General features: G+C 46.9%; 1 protein-coding gene across 1 annotated transcript; it reads left to right on the plus strand.

The window, feature by feature from the left end:
• Window positions 1-811: 811 nt before the first annotated feature.
• Window positions 812-1402, plus strand: LOC140265114 (olfactory receptor 14J1-like). The gene has a single exon (XM_072360995.1). The coding sequence runs from the start codon at window positions 812-814 to the stop codon at window positions 1400-1402; it is 591 nt and encodes a 196-aa protein (XP_072217096.1).
• Window positions 1403-13697: the final 12295 nt, after the last annotated feature.

Below are 13697 nucleotides of genomic sequence, written 5' to 3' on the forward strand. Positions count from 1 at the left end.
TTTTTCTTCCATACATTAGATGTTTTTCTATCCGTCACACGTGATTTGCTTTCAGTCTCTCCTGTCTAGTACGGTGGAACCAGTTGTAATTATTATCATACTCTGAAGACATGAATAATTCACATATCCTGCCAACAGGCAGCTTTTTGAAACAGAGATTGAAGGGAATGGAGGCCGGGGTTGGGTGCTATAAGAGCATTTGGGGTAAAGACATCATGAACCATATGAAAATATCCAGGGAGATGGGATAAGATCAGAAAATCAAAGGAAGTTTAAAGCTTCACAGGCTTCTTCTTAAGTAAGGCTAAACTTCATGAAATGACATGCAAGTACGAGTGCTAAATGAACATTATAGTAAGAGAATCAACATATTTCATAGCACAGCAGAAGGAGTGTGTCTGAGAATGGTCTGGACTTGTCATTATCTTCTGCACTCTGAGCAGGACTCCAAGCCCAGCAACAGCAGATGCCCAACAGCAGCTCCATCAGCGAGTTCCTCCTGCTGCCGTTGGCAGACACGCGGCAGCTGCAGCTCCTGCACTTCTGGCTCTTGCTGGGCATCTACCTGGCTGCCCTCCTGGGCAACGGCCTCATCAGCACAGCCGTAGCCTGCGACCGCCGCCTGCACACCCCCATGTACTTCTTCCTGCTCAACCTGGCTTTCCTCGACCTGGGCTGCATCTCTACCACTCTCCCCAAAGCCATGGCCAACGCCCTCTGGGACACCAGGGCCATCTCCTACGCAGGATGTGCTGCACAGCTCTTTATCTTTGTCTTCTTCCTCGCCGCAGATTTTTCCCTTCTCACCATCATGTCCTATGACCGCTACGTTGCCATCTGCAAGCCCCTGCACTACGGGACCTTGATGGACAGCAGAGCTTGTGCCACCATGGCAGCAGCTGCCTGGGGCGCTGGGCTTCTCAATTCCCTGCTGCACACTGCCAGTACGTTTTCACTGCCTCTCTGCCAAGGCAATGTTGTCAACCAGTTTTTCTGTGAAATCCCCCAGATCCTCAGGCTCTTCTGCTCAGAATCAAATCTCAGGGAAGTTGTGTTTATCATTTTTAGTGTCAGTTTAGCCTTTGGCTGCTTTGTTTTCATAGTTGTGTCCTATGTGCAGATATTCATGGCCGTGCTGAGGATGCCCTCTGAGCAGGGAAGGCACAAAGCCTTCTCCACGTGCCTTCCTCACCTGGCCGTGGTTTCTCTATTTGTCAGCACTGCCTTTTTTGCCTACCTGAAGCCCCCCTCCATTTCCTCCCCACTCCTGGATCTGACAGTGGCACTTGTGTACACAGTGGTTCCTCCAACACTGAACCCCCTCATCTACAGCATGAGGAACAGAGAGATCAAGCACGCTCTCAGAAAGGTGTTGCAATACTCACTATTCGTGCTTCAATAAAGCACACATCTTCCTCACAGGATTCCAAGTGATGGTTCTTTATGTTTTATGCATCTTTGATTGTTTGATTCTGTAAGTGTTATACAGCAATTTTTAATGAAATGTTGCTACTTATTTCATCAAAAATTTCTTCATCTTTCCTGCCTAATTTCCATTTTCTCACTCCAAGAGCTCATGTAAACATCGAACCAGATTCCCTGAATACATTAAAAGATACCTAAAAGGTTTTAAAAAAATACTTTTCCTTTTGTCTTCTCTCTTCCTACCTTGTCTGGGTCTGGGGGAGGTACAGCCACTGACAGCAGCACAACGTACTATTTTCATTCCTCCTCCATTTTCACTGAAACAGTGCTCTCACATCCTCTCATTTGTGCTGGCCTGAAGGTCTTGTGTGTCTCACGACAGTCCTGTTGTCTCTCCAGCAGCACTCCGGGGCTGCAGTCAGTAGCCGGCAATATGAACGGCTGTGTCAGAGCTGGTCTCCTTGCTGGCACTGCCATAACAAGAGGGCCCCTTCAGAGCAGGACCAGAGAACTGGAGGCCTCTTCCAAAGCTGGTGTAAGGAATGTACCTCAGGAGCTGCTCCCTGAGAAGTCCTCGAGATCTTCTGGTGCTCTTCACTGCGTTACTGGGTCAGACTGAAGAGTCTCAAGGAGATCTGTAAGGGACTCAGGGCAATATTGTGGTTTAAAGTTTATTTGTTGTGATGAAGACAAAATGGATAATAATTATGACAAATGTAATTATACATATATAATATATTTATTATATTTTCAAATGTCTACAACATATGCAGTTGCAAACAGATATGCGTAGATACTGACACGTATGCATATCTGTTGCAAGTCCAGGAGTTGTTGCAGGGGTTTTAACAGCCACAGGGTACACTGTAGTTGCTGAGACAGCTGTTGGGCTGTTGCTGGAGCTGGAGCAATTGCAGAGCTCATTGCCAGAGCTGGAATCACCACAGGATCTGTCACTGAATTTGGAGCAGCCACTGGATTCATTGGAGGGGCTGAAGTGACCACAGGGCTGGACCTCCTGTCACAGTGCAACTCTCAGAGGGAGGGGCACTTTGTAAATGAGTTACAGGAAACAGTGAATATGCAGATGAGTTCCAGGAAATGTGTTGAATATGCATGAGCTTGGCTTTTAAATATGTAATGCTTCTGCTTGCTGGTGTGCAAGACAGAGCAGTGATTCCCTTTGTACCCAGCACCAAATGAATGCATTTCTGCTTTATAACCTGAAACTGGATTATAGAGTTTGATTCCCCAAGTCAATTTGGTGACACGGATGGGGCCAGCACTGTTCAGCTGCTGGACCAGTTGAGAGGGGAGACACGATTGGCTCACCCTGAGATTTCTCAGAAGGACTCCCTTCCTCACCTGTTCACTGCAGGGACAGACATGAACCCTCCACAGGTGGACCATGTATGTGTATGGTAATGGGAACCTATAAGTCGCATAGAGACATCCTGATGGGGGAGTTCCCAAAAAGGCGACCTGTAAGTGGTATGCATGGAAGAAAGAGCAAGTGCTCTCTGCTAGGTGGTTGTCAATTGGACAGTCCTAGGTTGGTCTCTCCTACAGGTATGGAATGTAGTGGATATCCTGTGAAATGGTATCCTGGGTTCACCTAGCTGTAATTGTGGGGGTTATAGGTTGTATGATCACTATTATAATCTTTTGTAAGTGTTCAGTACCGTGTATCTAATCATTACAGGTCAAGATGACTGCGAAAAAATCTTAAAGTTTTCCACTGGTCGACCAAGGTATGAGCGTAATTAAGATTCCAGCTAGAAGACATCATCAGCATTGTGCATTATGAATAAACCATGGTTTCTGATCTAAATGTCAGAGTGACTGTGGTGTGAGTGAGACACAGCACAGCTGCGGGGCGAGCGTGGAGTCCCAATCTGTGGTTCCTTCCTCCTGTGAGGGAAATGTCTGGAGATAGACAAAGTGAAAGACTCTGTGTTGTCTGTCCACTCATATGTACTTCCTGCTTGTATGTAAGAAGATGGGAGTTTGTACTCTATAGATTAGGAAGAGGGTCCTGAGGAGAGGTGTACATTCCACCCGACAAATGAGTGTCAACCCATTTATGTGATACTATGGCATGCTTGCGAGGATGTGTGTGAGGGAGCTGAGTCAATCAATGCTGGTTCAGCGGCGAGGTGTTTATAGCTGTACAATGCAGAATGTTAAGGAAAGCTATATGGTATTAAAAGTGTTTACTGGAACTGAACGCTATTGTTTGACAAACTGTTTTGATGGTATAAGAAAGTGTAATTGTTAATGGCATGTGGAAGTGTACTTGAGGGTACAAATAGTGGAATAGTGTAGAGAGGAAATAGGGTTAAACAGTAAGTGATTTTATTTGCACTGACATGAGAGCAATACCCCCTGCACCGTTCCCCTGCGAGCAGAGCAGAACTCTCGGAGTGAGAGAGTGAGTTGGGGTCAGAGACTGCTGCTGCAAAGAGCACTACTTGCAAAGGGGGAGGTGGAGAGGACAGGGCAAGGGAATTGAGAAGAGCTGGCAGAGATCTAGGAAACCCAAAATCCCAGTGTTAGCACCAGAAGCCTCTGGAGAGGAGGAGGTGGGACTGAAGTATGATGTTAGTAGTTGATGTAATAATGAGGGTTTGGAAAGTGAGGAAGTTGGGTAGGACTCAGGCTGAGGAAGGCAAAGATGATCAAGGTGTAACAGGGATGTCACGGCTGAAGAGGGTAGCAAGATGGGAAGAAAGAAACAACTGATTAAAAAACAGAGATAGTAAAGAAATTAAAACTAACAGCAGCTGTTACTGTTGCAGAGCTGGGGTAGGGACATAGGAGCCAGAGGTTCCCTCAGGAAGAGGTCAGTGGGGGTGTGGGAGGGGTGCTGAATGAGCCCAGGGAGGGCTCTGCCCTACTGGAATGAAAGCAGTGTGCAAACTGCAGTGGGACACTGGTGGAGTAATCCTACCAAGCTGAGTGAGAGGGTACCATCTTCGATTGCAAAGTTTACCTTAGCAGATCCACTGATGAAATAGTAGCTAGGGGAGCAGAATAAAGAGGTTTACTTTCTGGTGGATATGGGTGCTTCTTACTGTGCATATATGATTTTACAACAGCAGTACAAACTACTGCCCCAAAGTGAAAAGGCTTACTTTCTTAGGCCTTTACAATTTATTCCAGGTAAACAGATAGGAATACACAAAGATTTGTATATACCACATTCCCCCAAGCCTTTGCTAGGGCAAGATTTACTAGAACAACTGTGAGTTGAAATAAAGTCTGAAGGAAAATTGGAGTCTGAGGTAAAAGAACAGTTAATAGAGGTGCTTAGTTTAGCACTGATCACTACCCCTGCAGGGACTGGGATTTCAGATGAAATAAGTGATCAAGTTCACCCTTAAGTGTGTGTGGTGCAAACCCAAGGAAGGGCTAAGGATGCAGCACCAATGGCATTCAGAATAAAGCAGGGAGCTCAGTCGGTTTGGATTAAACAGTACTCCCTCATACTCAAATACAGGAAAGCAATCCAGCCAATAATTGATCATTTTCAGAAACTCAGGTTGTTGGTGGAGTGTGAGTCAAAAATACAACGCAACCATCCTCCTGATTCGAAAACTGTACAGGAACTACCGGATACTACAAGATTCAAGGGCTAGAAACAGAATAGTGGAGGATTTATATCCATTGGTAGCATATCCACATACACCGCTTACAAAATTATCAGGGGAATTGGCATGGTCCAATTGTGCCATCCCGTGGCACCCAGTCTGTGTTGCTGCAAGGGTTGGACTGAGGCACCAGCTCTGTCGGCCTCATCTCAGTTCTGTTGTACCACAGCGGCATCTCCCGGTGGTGGGTGATGAGGTTGTAGAGGCTGTCAAATTCTCGGCTGTCAGTCAGAAAGAACCTGTGGATGCTGGCGTCCTGCCGCCGGTGGATGTGACAATGCTGCACCTTCCTATTATACGAGATGGACAGAATGCAGTCCCCAACGAGTTTTTAGCTCTCCCTGACAGGAAAGGAGCCATCGGGGACCCCCATCTCAGTGCAGTACTCTGTCAGCAGCCACTCAGCAATGTGCTGCCCAATGCACCCTGCTCCCATCCTGCCATGGAACCATTCCTGTGTGAGATGCAGCTCCATGTTCACACTCACCTCCTTTTGCACAGCTCGTCTTCCCCTGACGCCTCTCCCTGCTGTCCTGACCAGGACAACACAGAGTGGGTTCCATGCACAAGTGATGGGGTCTTCCTCCATTTGGCAATCCACCGTCTGCTCCTCTTCCACCGTTTGGCACTCTGCTGTTCGCTCTTCTGTATTTGCCATCTTCTCCTTTGTCAGCCATGAACCTATGGCTCCTTAACACTCACTTCAAGCCACCTCAGGTTTGGTGGGACTTGCCATTGGTCTTTATAGTGTCTGCTAAGACCCACGCTAGATGTCTTGTGATTATGTTGAGAGGGTCTGTCTGGCATGGATAGTTACAGTCTGTCAGTTTTCTTCCTCCATGTCTGCTGAAATTAATTTGGAGGAGGGAAGGGGGGGCTGGCTTGGAGTGTTGTGGCTCGGAAGTTATACACCACCACTGAATATGTAGCACAGCAATGCGACGTTTGTTTACAGAATAATCCTAGAATAGACCCCAGTGTTCTTTGGAACAAATAGGGAAAGGGAAATTACCCTGGGCAACAATGGCAAATGGTTCTCTCTGAACTCCCAAGGAAAGGGGTAGTTTCATTATATGCTAGTTCGAACCAATACCTTTTCAGGATAGCTGTATGGGATTCATTCCCCGGTCGTACTCAGAATGTCCAGGATGGGGAAAAGAGAGTGGAAAATCTTCCTAAAAATCCTGCAGTTGTAATAGTTGCAGAACTAAAGGATCTCAGTCAAACATCTGAAACTGAGACAGGGTATGGGGATATGAATGCCTGTGTAGAATCAATTAAATAAACCGCATAGTGTCTCAACCATAGCAATATTTTGAAACTCCACTGTCAGCGTTATGGGGAACTCTGGGCAAGGGACCAGCTGGAAACAGATTATTTCTGTGAAGCTGCAGCAGGGTGAAAAGGGCAGAGTGAGGAAGACTTTGAGCCTTCGCCAGGAAGACGTCGAGCCTTCATCCAGCAACCACCAGGAGGAGCCCCCTGCTGTGGACAGTGCATGCACCAAGGGGAGGGGCAGTATGCAAATGAATTCTCAGGAAAATTATGAATATGTAGATGGCTTCCAGGACATCTGATGAATATGTATGAGCTTGGCTTCCAAATATGAAACAATTTTGCTTGCTGGTGTGCCAGTTAGGAGGAGCGATCCCCCTTGCACCCTGCATGGAAATTTCAGCACCGCTGAAATAAACATACCTACTCTACATCTCTCGGGCTATAGAGTTTGATTCCGCAAGTCAAGCAGAGAGCTTATTGTATGCTGAGGTACAAAACACCCCTGTTTCTTCAGACCTCTTGTCTCTTTTCCAGAGCCTCACTGTCAGTGAGATTAGTTTCTGTCACTGTCATTCGGTGAGGCCAAGCTGACCTCTCTGTCTCCCACAACAATGAGTCCCCAAAACGATGGACATTTTTCCCTCTCCAGGTCTCAGTTCTTTTACACATGCAAATCTCTTGGTGGTTCATTTGTGGTCTTTCAGATGAAGGCCATCATCTTCTTTTTCTTTGACTTGGGTCAAGCTGGTAAACACTTGTCTGGCTCTGATTGGTGGTCTTACGGGCTACAACAATTAACCAAATAAAGTGTGAGAAAAACCCACAGTAAAATGTGAGTAAAATCAATGTAAAGTTGTAAAACGTGGTGTAAAGTAGGAGGAAACCCAAAGAAAATTGTGAGTAAATCCTTAAGTAAAGCATGAGTTGGCCTAGAGAAAAGGATGAGTAAACCTGGATTGATGTGCTAGTAAACCCACAGTAAACCCAGGATCCCATCCATAGGGCATCTACAGCCTCTAACGATAACTTTATCCAGTGCCTCTGTGTAAAAAAAAAAAAAAAAAGTTCTTAACATCTAACCTATGACTTCCCTTTTTGATTTAAAGCCATTTCCATTGTCCTGTTATTATCTGACCATCCCATCCTAACTCTAGAGTTAGGCATCGCATCCTCAGTTGGAAACCCTGGGGCTGAACTGGGATCAGTTCCTCAAAGAACCACGGGAGCAGGGAGTTCACTTAGCTCAATTCAGATGTGTACAATGAGGTGTCTGTGTGTGAGTCCCTCATCTGAATCCTTGGTCTTTATTCAACAGGGACCACAACACATTGCTTGTACACAGACTCTCAGTGATGCTCAAGGTGCCTGGGGTGATCCTAGTTGTGTGCTAGTGCTTGTAAACTGTGACAGAAAATCTCTGAGATAGACACCTCTTTCCTGAGCAACAGCTGAGAGCCAGAAGGGAGGTATTCGTGGCCATCCTAAATGCTACCACAGCCCTGTGCTTAGGGCACCCAGTGTGTATTTTGCACCTATCCCAGAGGAGCATGTAGTGATGTTCTACTCACCAAATGAATGAGCTCTCAACAGAAGAGGCAGATCTTCCTCCCTGCTCCATCTGTGTCATACTCTGGAGTTCAAGGCATCGCAAAGTTATGGCACATCTACGTTCTTGCAGTGAGGACACTTTAGTATGCTCTGGGCTCTCATTTCAAATGCATCAAAGTAAGTCTTGGGTCATGCCAGTTGACAGGAAGCTGGCAAATGTTGTCCCATTATAACGAAGAGCAAGAAAGATGACACGGGCGATTATGGACCTGTCACTCTGACTCCAGTGCCTGGTAAAATTTTGGATGAAATGATGGTGGGAGTTATGGAAAAACAGCTGAAGGAAAATTCTGTCATTGGTTGCAGTCAACACAAGTACACTGGGCCCTTCTCACATCCCACATTTTGCAAGGAAACACAGGGCACACATGGGACATGAACTTCACAGCATCCTTGCACCCCATGCAGAGCCTGGGATCTTCTGTCCCCATATCTTTATTTTGAAATCATACAGACCTCCATCCCACTGCCCCAGGAAGGGCCCTGAGACAACATGAGGGACAGGATCTCCCTGCCAAGGGTCTGGGAATCATGGCTTGGCCTGTCTGCTTCGTAAGACAAAGGAGATGTTTCTTAGCATGAAAGCCACCATGTCAGTGTCTTTGCCTGCCTGTACTCATGGCTTCCAATTATCTTCTCTAACAAGTCCCTTGGGAAGCTGGCTTGGTAATGTTCCTCAGTGGGCCCATTAATACTCCAAGAAACTTCACTGTTACTTCTGCCTTTGTCTTGCTGAGCACTTTGTGCAGTCTTCTGTCTGCACTGGAGGTTGATGGACTCAGCAGCAAATGCCGCCTGGGGCCCATTATAACCTGAAGTGCCTCCTGTGCCTTGTGCCTTCCTGTTATTTTCTTCAGGTTTTCAGAACATGTTCAGCAAAATGGAGAGGTAACTGGAGAGAATTTAAAGGGGAAGTATCCAAAATACATTTATTGTTTATTTATCATTGTGTTTAAAGAAGGAATTAAAGCAGCACTGTGCAAATGATATCAATCCAGGGTGTCCCCAATGTGTTCTATTCCGTTACTATGTGGACAATGGTCCTCCTCAACTTCCCAACTCTACATGTTACATGGGTAACTCTGTATGCTCCGTGTAGATGGGTGACAGAGGCACTTTGAGATGCCCTAAATGTTTGGCTTTGTTGTCATTAGGATGGCCAACAATAGGCCTTTCCCCTCACAGATCCTTAGCTCATTAAGGAGGTGTCAATCTCAGGAAACTGAGATGGTTAATTCAGCAGAACTTAAAGCACAGTCGTGATGCTGTTGTCTTTCAGGAACTGTTGGCTATGAAGATGCAGAGACGTGTCAGGGGACATGAGTGGGTAGGATAAAAATGACATCTGCTGCTGAGCTGGGCCAGGCTCCTGGGACACAGGGAGCTCATAAAAGTGGGCAGTGCTGTAGAGAGACAGAGCTGCGCCCAGGAGCAGCTCTTGTGCACAGCACAGCATGCAGGAGACAGACAGAGAAGAGAGAAAGTGGAGAGAGCTTACAGGATGTGTACGGTGTGAGCGGGCTGTGAGCTCACTGCAGGAGCATTGTTCAAAGACCACGACACGGTAAGTCTCTTGCAGTAGGCAATGCAGCTGCTTTTAATAGAGGATTATCTAAACTGGGACGTCCCATAGCAGATCAGGCTGCAGGCACTGCATGTATCTTTACTATGGAAAAAGCCTTCTGCACCAGCTGAGGGCTTCCGTGCTGCAGCGTCAGAGCACAGCCCTGAGGGCTGCGTGTCCCAGCACGGCTGCAGTCTGTGCAGCCGGGGCTGCAGGCGGGTGCCCAGGGCTGTCCTGCAGAGCAGGGTCCCTGCTGTGCCCCAGGGGCTGTGTGCCGGCTATGGGACTCTGCCGCCTGCCAGGCTCAGCACTCAGCCTGCCCGGGGAGCTGCCCAGGGTGCTGCGGGGAGATGTGTGGGGAGAAGGAGCTCCCCGGCAGGGCTTGTGCTGCCACAGCTGCTGCCTGGGGCAGGGGATCACAAGGCAGGTTTTTTTTTTTTTTTTTTTTTTTTTTTTTTTTTCCTGTTCTGAGGGAAGGAAAAAAGGATTGGAGGCAAAAATCTAAAAGCAGCTGTCACTGCTCTGAGAATTTTTCTTCCATCCGTTGGATGTTTTGCTATGCGTCACACGTGCTTTGCTTTCTGTCTCTCCTTTCTCGCAGGTTGGAACAAGTTGTAACTATTATCATACTCTGAAGACATGAATAATTCACATAACCTGCCAACAGGCTGCTTTTTCAAATAGAGATTGAAGGGAATGAAGGCCGGGGTTGGGTGCTATAAGAGCAGATGGGGTAAAGACATCAGACATGAAACATATGAAACTATCCAGAGAGATGGCATAAGATCAGAAACTCAAAGGAAGTTTACAGCTTCACACGATTCTTCTGCTTAAGCAAGGTTGGATTTCATGAAATTAAATGCAAGTACATGTGCTAAATGAACATTATAGTAAGAGAATCAACATATTTCATAGCACAGCAGAAGGACTGTCTCTGAGAATGGTTTGGACTTGTCATTATCTTCTTCACTCTGAGCAGGACTCCAAGATCAGCCACAGCAGATGCCCAACAGCAGCTCCATCAGCGAGTTCCTCCTGCTGCCGTTGGCAGACACGCGGCAGCTGCAGCTCCTGCACTTCTGGCTCTTGCTGGGCATCTACCTGGCTGCCCTCCTGGGCAACGGCCTCATCAGCACAGCCGTAGCCTGCGACCGTCACCTGCACACCCCCATGTACTTCTTCCTGCTCAACCTGGCCCTCCTCGACCTGGGCTGCATCTCCACCACTCTCCCCAAAGCCATGGCCAACGCCCTCTGGGACACCAGGGTCATCTCCTACGCAGGATGTGCTGCACAGATCTTTTTCTTTGCATTCTTCATCTCAGCAGAGTATTCCCTTCTCACCATCATGTCCTATGACCGCTATGTTGCCATCTGCAAGCCCCTGCACTACGGGACCTTGATGGACAGCAGAGCTTGTGCCACCATGGCAGCAGCTGCCTGGGGCAGTGGGTTTCTCTATTCTTTGCTGCACACTGCCAGTACGTTTTCACTGCCTCTCTGCCAAGGCAATGTTGTCAACCAGTTCTTCTGTGAAATCCCACAGATCCTCAAGCTCTCCTGCTCAGCCTCCTACCTCAAGGAAGTTGTGCTTATCATTTTAAGTTTCAGTTTAGTCTTTGGTTGCTTTGTTTTCATAGTTGTGTCCTATGTGCAGATCTTCATGGCCGTGCTGAGGATGCCTTCTGAGCAGGGATGGCACAAAGCCTTCTCCACGTGCCTCCCTCATTTGGTCGTGCTCTCACTGCTTGTCAGCACTGCCTCTATTGCCTGCCTGAAGACCCCCTCCATTTCCTCCCCACTCCTGGATCTGACAGTGGCACTTCTGTATGCAGTGGTTCCTCCAACACTGAACCCTATTATCTACAGCATGAGGAACAGGGAGATCAAGCAAGCTCTCAGGATGGTGTTGCAGTGCGCACTATTCCAGCTTCCATAAATTGCACATCTTCCTCACATGATTCCCAGTGATGGTACTTTTTGTTTTAAGCATCTTTGATTGTTTGAATGTGTGTGATATACAACCCGCAAAAAGAATGTTATTGAACTTCTAAATAAGCATGTATTTCACTTCTTTCCTACCTGCTTTCCATTATCTTACTCTAAGAGCTCGTGTAAGCACTGAACCAGATTCCCTGAATAGGTTACAAAATAAATAAAACACTTTCATAATAGACTTTTCCTTTTCTCCCTTCCTGTCTTGTGTGGGTCTGGGGGAGGTACAGCCACAGACAGCAGCACAATGCGCTCTTTTCATTCCTGCTCTCTTTACACTGCCATAGTACTCTTAATAAGAACTGGAGGGCTCTTCCAAAGCTGGTGTAAGGAATGTACCTCAGGAGCTGCTCCCTGAGAAGACCTCAAGATCTTCTGGTGCTCTTCAGTTTGTGACCGGGTCAGTTTCAAGAGTCTAAATGAAATCTGTAAAGGACTGAGGGCAGTGCTGCGCTTTAGAATTAGTTGGTTAGTAAAGCTACTTACTGAGACAAAGAATAAAAAAAGCGTAATCATAATGACAAGTGCATATATATATGTATTTGCAAACATACACGTTATATATATGATATATTTTCACATATAGACAATGTATGCTGTTGCAAACAGATATGCATAGATACTAATATGTATGCATATAAGTTTGCAACTCCAGGACCTGTGGCAAAGGTTTTAACAGCCACAGGATTCACTGCAGGAGCTGTAGCAGCCACTGGGCTGTTGCAGGAGCGCATCTCATTGCCCTATCTGGAATCACCACAGAACCTGTGACAGAATTTGGAGCAGCCACTAGGCTAATTTGTAGGGTTGGAGTGACCACATGGCTGTACCTGCTGGCACAGCGCACCTCCTCTGGAAGGAATTTGTTTCATTTTGCTATAGCAGTACTTGGAACAGCTATAGGACCTGTAGCAGGAGTGACTGCAGAGCTCATTATGAGGGTTGGAGTAAGAGCGGGATCTGTCCCAGATCTTGCAGCAACTGCAGGACGTGCAGAAAAACTTGGAGCTGCTGCAGAGTTTGTGCCAGGAGTTGCAGAGGCTGCAGCACTATCAGCAGATCCAGCTCTCTTCCCCTTGAGGATGCTGAAGAGTGTTGAACAGAACTCGGTAGGTGTGGGCCAGGCCCTGGCACACTGCAGTCATCTGTGCCTCTATGGGATTACCAGGGCCACAGCAGACCTTCCCCCATATTCTACCAAGTTCTCAGGATCCTGCAGTTGTTCAGAGATGAAGTTCCAAAGCCCTGGAGGTGCCCACGGCTCAAGGCAGCTGCCCAGACCATCCCGCACCCCCTGCCATGCAAAGCTGTCTCACCTTGGGGCAGATCTCAGTGATGTTCTTGATTAATTGTTTAATCTGAGACATAACCTGAAACACATTAACGACATGTAGCAATGGGAGTGTGCAAGTTTGAGCTTCTCATGGATAGTCAAAATCCTCAGGAGCTATTGGAACTAGCTCTGGAGCTTCTGGGAAAGAAGTGAGAGGGAGGCTGAGGGACTGCTGGAAAGTGTCCTCCTTTCTCTCCTCCATAGCCAGACTCCCTGAAAAGACAAAGTACAGGGTGTAATTACTGATCATATCAAAAATATTCCTTCCAAAACCTAAAGATGACCGTAGAGCTGAATGTGCACAAAAGTTTACTTTGTCAGCTGCCATTTTATCGTGATATAAACCAAGGTCAAACAGCATAGCAAAATAAATCCCCGAATCCAGCCCCCAGAGTTGACAAACAGTGCAGCAGGGAAAGCAAGCATCAAGCAAGGAGCTGTGCAATGCAGCTTCATGAGAAGACACAACAAGCTCCACAAATAAGGAAACAATCAGCACCATGGCCAGCAAATTCTCCAGCTCCTCCAAAGCCCTGTGTTAACTCGCTCTGGACAGATGTGCTGTTATCTCAACCCTTGGAGCCCCACATCGGGCACCAAATTGATGCTGGTTGTTGAACCCAGCAGGTGACTCAGCAGCACACAGTGCTTTGTGCATTGCCCCTTCCCAGTGGGATGGGGAAAATAATTGGGGAAGAAAAAGTGCAACATATGAGTTGAAATGAAGCTATTTACTAAGAGAGATAAGAGAGGTGTAATAGTTACCACCATACATCCATTTATATGGAGTAGTATGTAACAACTGAAGCACAAGCACTTGCTCAGCACCACCACACTAATGCTCA

Source organism: Excalfactoria chinensis, unplaced genomic scaffold (assembly GCF_039878825.1).
Source record: "Excalfactoria chinensis isolate bCotChi1 unplaced genomic scaffold, bCotChi1.hap2 Scaffold_68, whole genome shotgun sequence".
Classification (NCBI taxonomy): domain Eukaryota; kingdom Metazoa; phylum Chordata; class Aves; order Galliformes; family Phasianidae; genus Excalfactoria; species Excalfactoria chinensis.

Bases quoted from the DNA above. Each gene is read 5' to 3' on its own strand.
- LOC140265114 (XM_072360995.1), top strand. From the start codon at position 812: ATGTCCTATGACCGCTACGTTGCCATCTGCAAGCCCCTGCACTACGGG.